At 43.7% G+C, this 3,025-nt stretch overlaps 1 protein-coding gene across 1 annotated transcript; it reads left to right on the top strand.

The window, feature by feature from the left end:
• The first annotated feature begins 1,414 nt into the window (after nucleotides 1–1,414).
• LOC133747604 (vomeronasal type-1 receptor 4-like) lies at nucleotides 1,415–2,359 on the top strand. Its single transcript, XM_062175930.1, has one exon. The coding sequence runs from the start codon at nucleotides 1,415–1,417 to the stop codon at nucleotides 2,357–2,359; it is 945 nt and encodes a 314-aa protein (XP_062031914.1).
• Nucleotides 2,360–3,025: the final 666 nt, after the last annotated feature.

Genomic DNA, 3,025 nt, shown 5'->3' with positions numbered 1-3,025 from the left:
TAATACGTGGTAAATTTTACCAAGTGACTTTATGTATTACTTGAGGTGACTGAATATTTTTCCTTCATTTCCTAGTGTGTTCATCATCAAGATGAAGCTTATAATGTGAATCCTACCCCGCACAACAGGCCGTTGCTCTTGGTCAACAGCTTGAATACTTACTTCTATGTAGGGTGCAACTCACTGTTACAATTATTTTGTGTAAACTGCTTTCCACTTAGTTGTGAAAATAGATATCCTTTTCATCATACTTTATGATTTTTTTAACCAAGGTTGTGCTAATAACAAAATGTGATTCATAGAATCCCCCCCCCCCCATCGTAGGAAGCATCTTTGATAGTTTTCTGTCTGATGTGTCTGGTGCACTGCACTGGTGGTGTTTCTTCGCATTTATGGAAGGACTTTTGCCCACTATTAACCTTCATCATCAGGATCCTTGCATATTATGACCATGCACGGTTCTAGTATCTTCCGTGGTAAGTTAAGTTTCCAGGAAGTTACCTGTATCTCTTGACCTTACAAATGTGCTGATGTGGTTAGTCAAGTGTAATTTTTTTTAGAACATATTTACAGCTCCTCTGTTTTGATCTCTTTAACATCTTACTTGTGAGGTCATTGGTGGCTTTCTATTGGGCAGTGGTGTGGTCTCGCTAGAGGGTTGCTGACGTTGGCATTTGCAGCTTCCTGACCTTTGGCCTTGCTTACCCACCTTGGAATGCTTTTATTCTGAATTTTCTGTATCATCTTGCTGTGAGTGCTGCCCTGTGAACTTGACCTGTGGAGTCTCAGCCTCTACCCACCGTGTGTCAGGAGCTCTGCAGGAATGGTGAGAAAAAAAAATGCCTCCAAGCCCTGTTGGCAGGGGGAGGCCAGAAGGCCAGACTTGGAAAACACTGTGCTATTTTTGCATTAAAAATTAATTATGGATTTTGGCTGCGATAGTGCATGAGTGAACAAAGCCCCTTGTCTTGAAAGAATTGTGTCTGCAGTCAAGATTCTAAAAACGTTCTGAGACACAGGTTACACTTTCTGTGGTCAAAGTATAATATGGTGTTCTTGACAGAGATGGGAGTACTGAGCATAGGTTTGATACTCCGAAGAGGAAAATGTCTCAGACAAGCAAATTTCTCTCTCCTACAGGCTGCACGTGCTTCTGGGTAACACACACGAATGCAGGAGGCAGCGTCTGAGTCCCACCTCCTTCACAGCCCCTTTTTCCTTGCTTGAGGTTCCCAAGAATCCCTGGAATCCAGTTTCTGAGGCGGCCACAGAGGAGCTGGGCGTTCCAGCATGCTCCCCTCGTGTTGAACTCTCATTCTGTACTTTCCTAGGCTCTGTTTTTCAAGCGTTGTACAAGACATTCTGCTTCTTGTGCAGCGGAGGCCAGCCTCACCTGGGTGTTAGAATGCCACTCATGTTTCCAAGTGACACGATTGATAGCCGCCTTCTCATCTCCCAGACTTGTATCGGTGTCGCAGGGAACTTGGTGCTCTTGGTGGCATACGTGTACACCTTCCTGATCCAGCCGCACCTGAAGAAGCCCATAGATGTGATTTTCATGTACCTGACAGCGGTCAATATTTTAACCATCCTATTCACGCTGACTCCAGATATCACGTCATCCTTGAGAGTGAGACATTTTTTGGATGATGTAGGTTGCAAAGTCATCTTGTACATATTCAGAGTTGCCCGGGGTCTTTCCATCTGCACCACCTCTTTCCTGAGTGCTTTTCAGGCCATCACTATCAGTTCCAGTGGTTCCAAATGTGCATGGCTGAAATCAAAACTCTCTGCATGCATTTTCCCCTCTTTCCTTTTCTTCTGGGCCATCAACATGCTGATCTATATCTATATCATTGAAACTGTAGGCACCAGATCCAATATCACCATCGGCCATAAATATGTTCACCCCCACTGTCAAACTAGGCAACTTGGAGACCACCACTTAGGGTCATTTCTAAGTGTCATAATGCTTCGAGATGTGTTCTTTGTGGTGCTCATGGTCTGGACGAGCCTGTACATGGTGAATCACCTCTGCAGACATCACAGGAGAGCCCGGCACATCCACAGCTCCAGCTTCCCCTGCCAGACACCTCCTGAAAACAAAGCCATCCACACCATCCTTTTGTTAGTAAGTTGCTTTGTGTTCTGTTATTGCTCAAACAATCTCTTCACCTTTTATTCATTGTATACACCCAAGAAAAACCCAAGATTCAAGATGTTTCGTGGAATTTTATCCACATGTTACCCAACCATCTGCCCTTTTGTGCTGATGAAAAATAATAAAATCATTTCCCGATTTACTTCTTCCCTCTCTGTGATGAGAACCATCTTTTCTCAAAGAGCTTCCACTGGCTGATCTAATGCCACTGTCTGCAACAGAGGAGTCTCCATAAATATTGTTTAAAGCATAAAGGCTATTCTTTTTTAAACACATGACTTTATTTCTTCATTTGATAGGCATAGAGGGAAGGAGAGAAAGAGGGGAGAGGGAGAGGGAGAGGGAGAGGGAGAGGGAGAGGGAGAGGGAGAGGGGAGAGGGAGAGGGAGAGAGAGAGGGAGAGAGAGAGAGAGAGAAAGAGAGAAACACTTCCATCCACTGGGTTACTCCTCAAATGGCTGGGGCTGGACCAGTTCAAAGCTCAGACAGAGGTAAGAACTTAATAGAGGCCTCCCACATGAGTAGCAAGAACACAAGAACTTGAGATGTCACCTGCTACCTTCCTGGGCACACATTAGCAGGAAGCTTGAGTTGGGAGTGGAGCCAGGACTCAAAGCCAGGCTCTTCAATATGGGATGTAGGTATCTTAACTGTTGTGTTAACTGATAGTCCAGCCATAAAACATTTATATGAGGGGAAAAAAAGGATGCATGGACATGGAACACTTGATTGTTAGATTTGAAGTACGTTATAAATTTTAACAACACTCTGCTTTTGAAGACTTATGAATGAAAGTCATAAAAAGATCAATTTTACATTGATTGTATGCTAAACAGATAAAACATAAAGCATAACAACTAAAGA

This window comes from Lepus europaeus, chromosome 19, assembly GCF_033115175.1.
Source record: "Lepus europaeus isolate LE1 chromosome 19, mLepTim1.pri, whole genome shotgun sequence".
Lineage (NCBI taxonomy): Eukaryota > Metazoa > Chordata > Mammalia > Lagomorpha > Leporidae > Lepus > Lepus europaeus.
The sequence above is the reverse complement of the archived record's forward strand: the minus strand, read 5'-3'. Positions and strand labels throughout refer to the sequence as shown.

Excerpts from the sequence above, each read along its gene's own strand:
- LOC133747604 (XM_062175930.1), top strand. The coding sequence starts at position 1,415 with ATGTTTCCAAGTGACACGATTGATAGCCGCCTTCTCATCTCCCAGACT.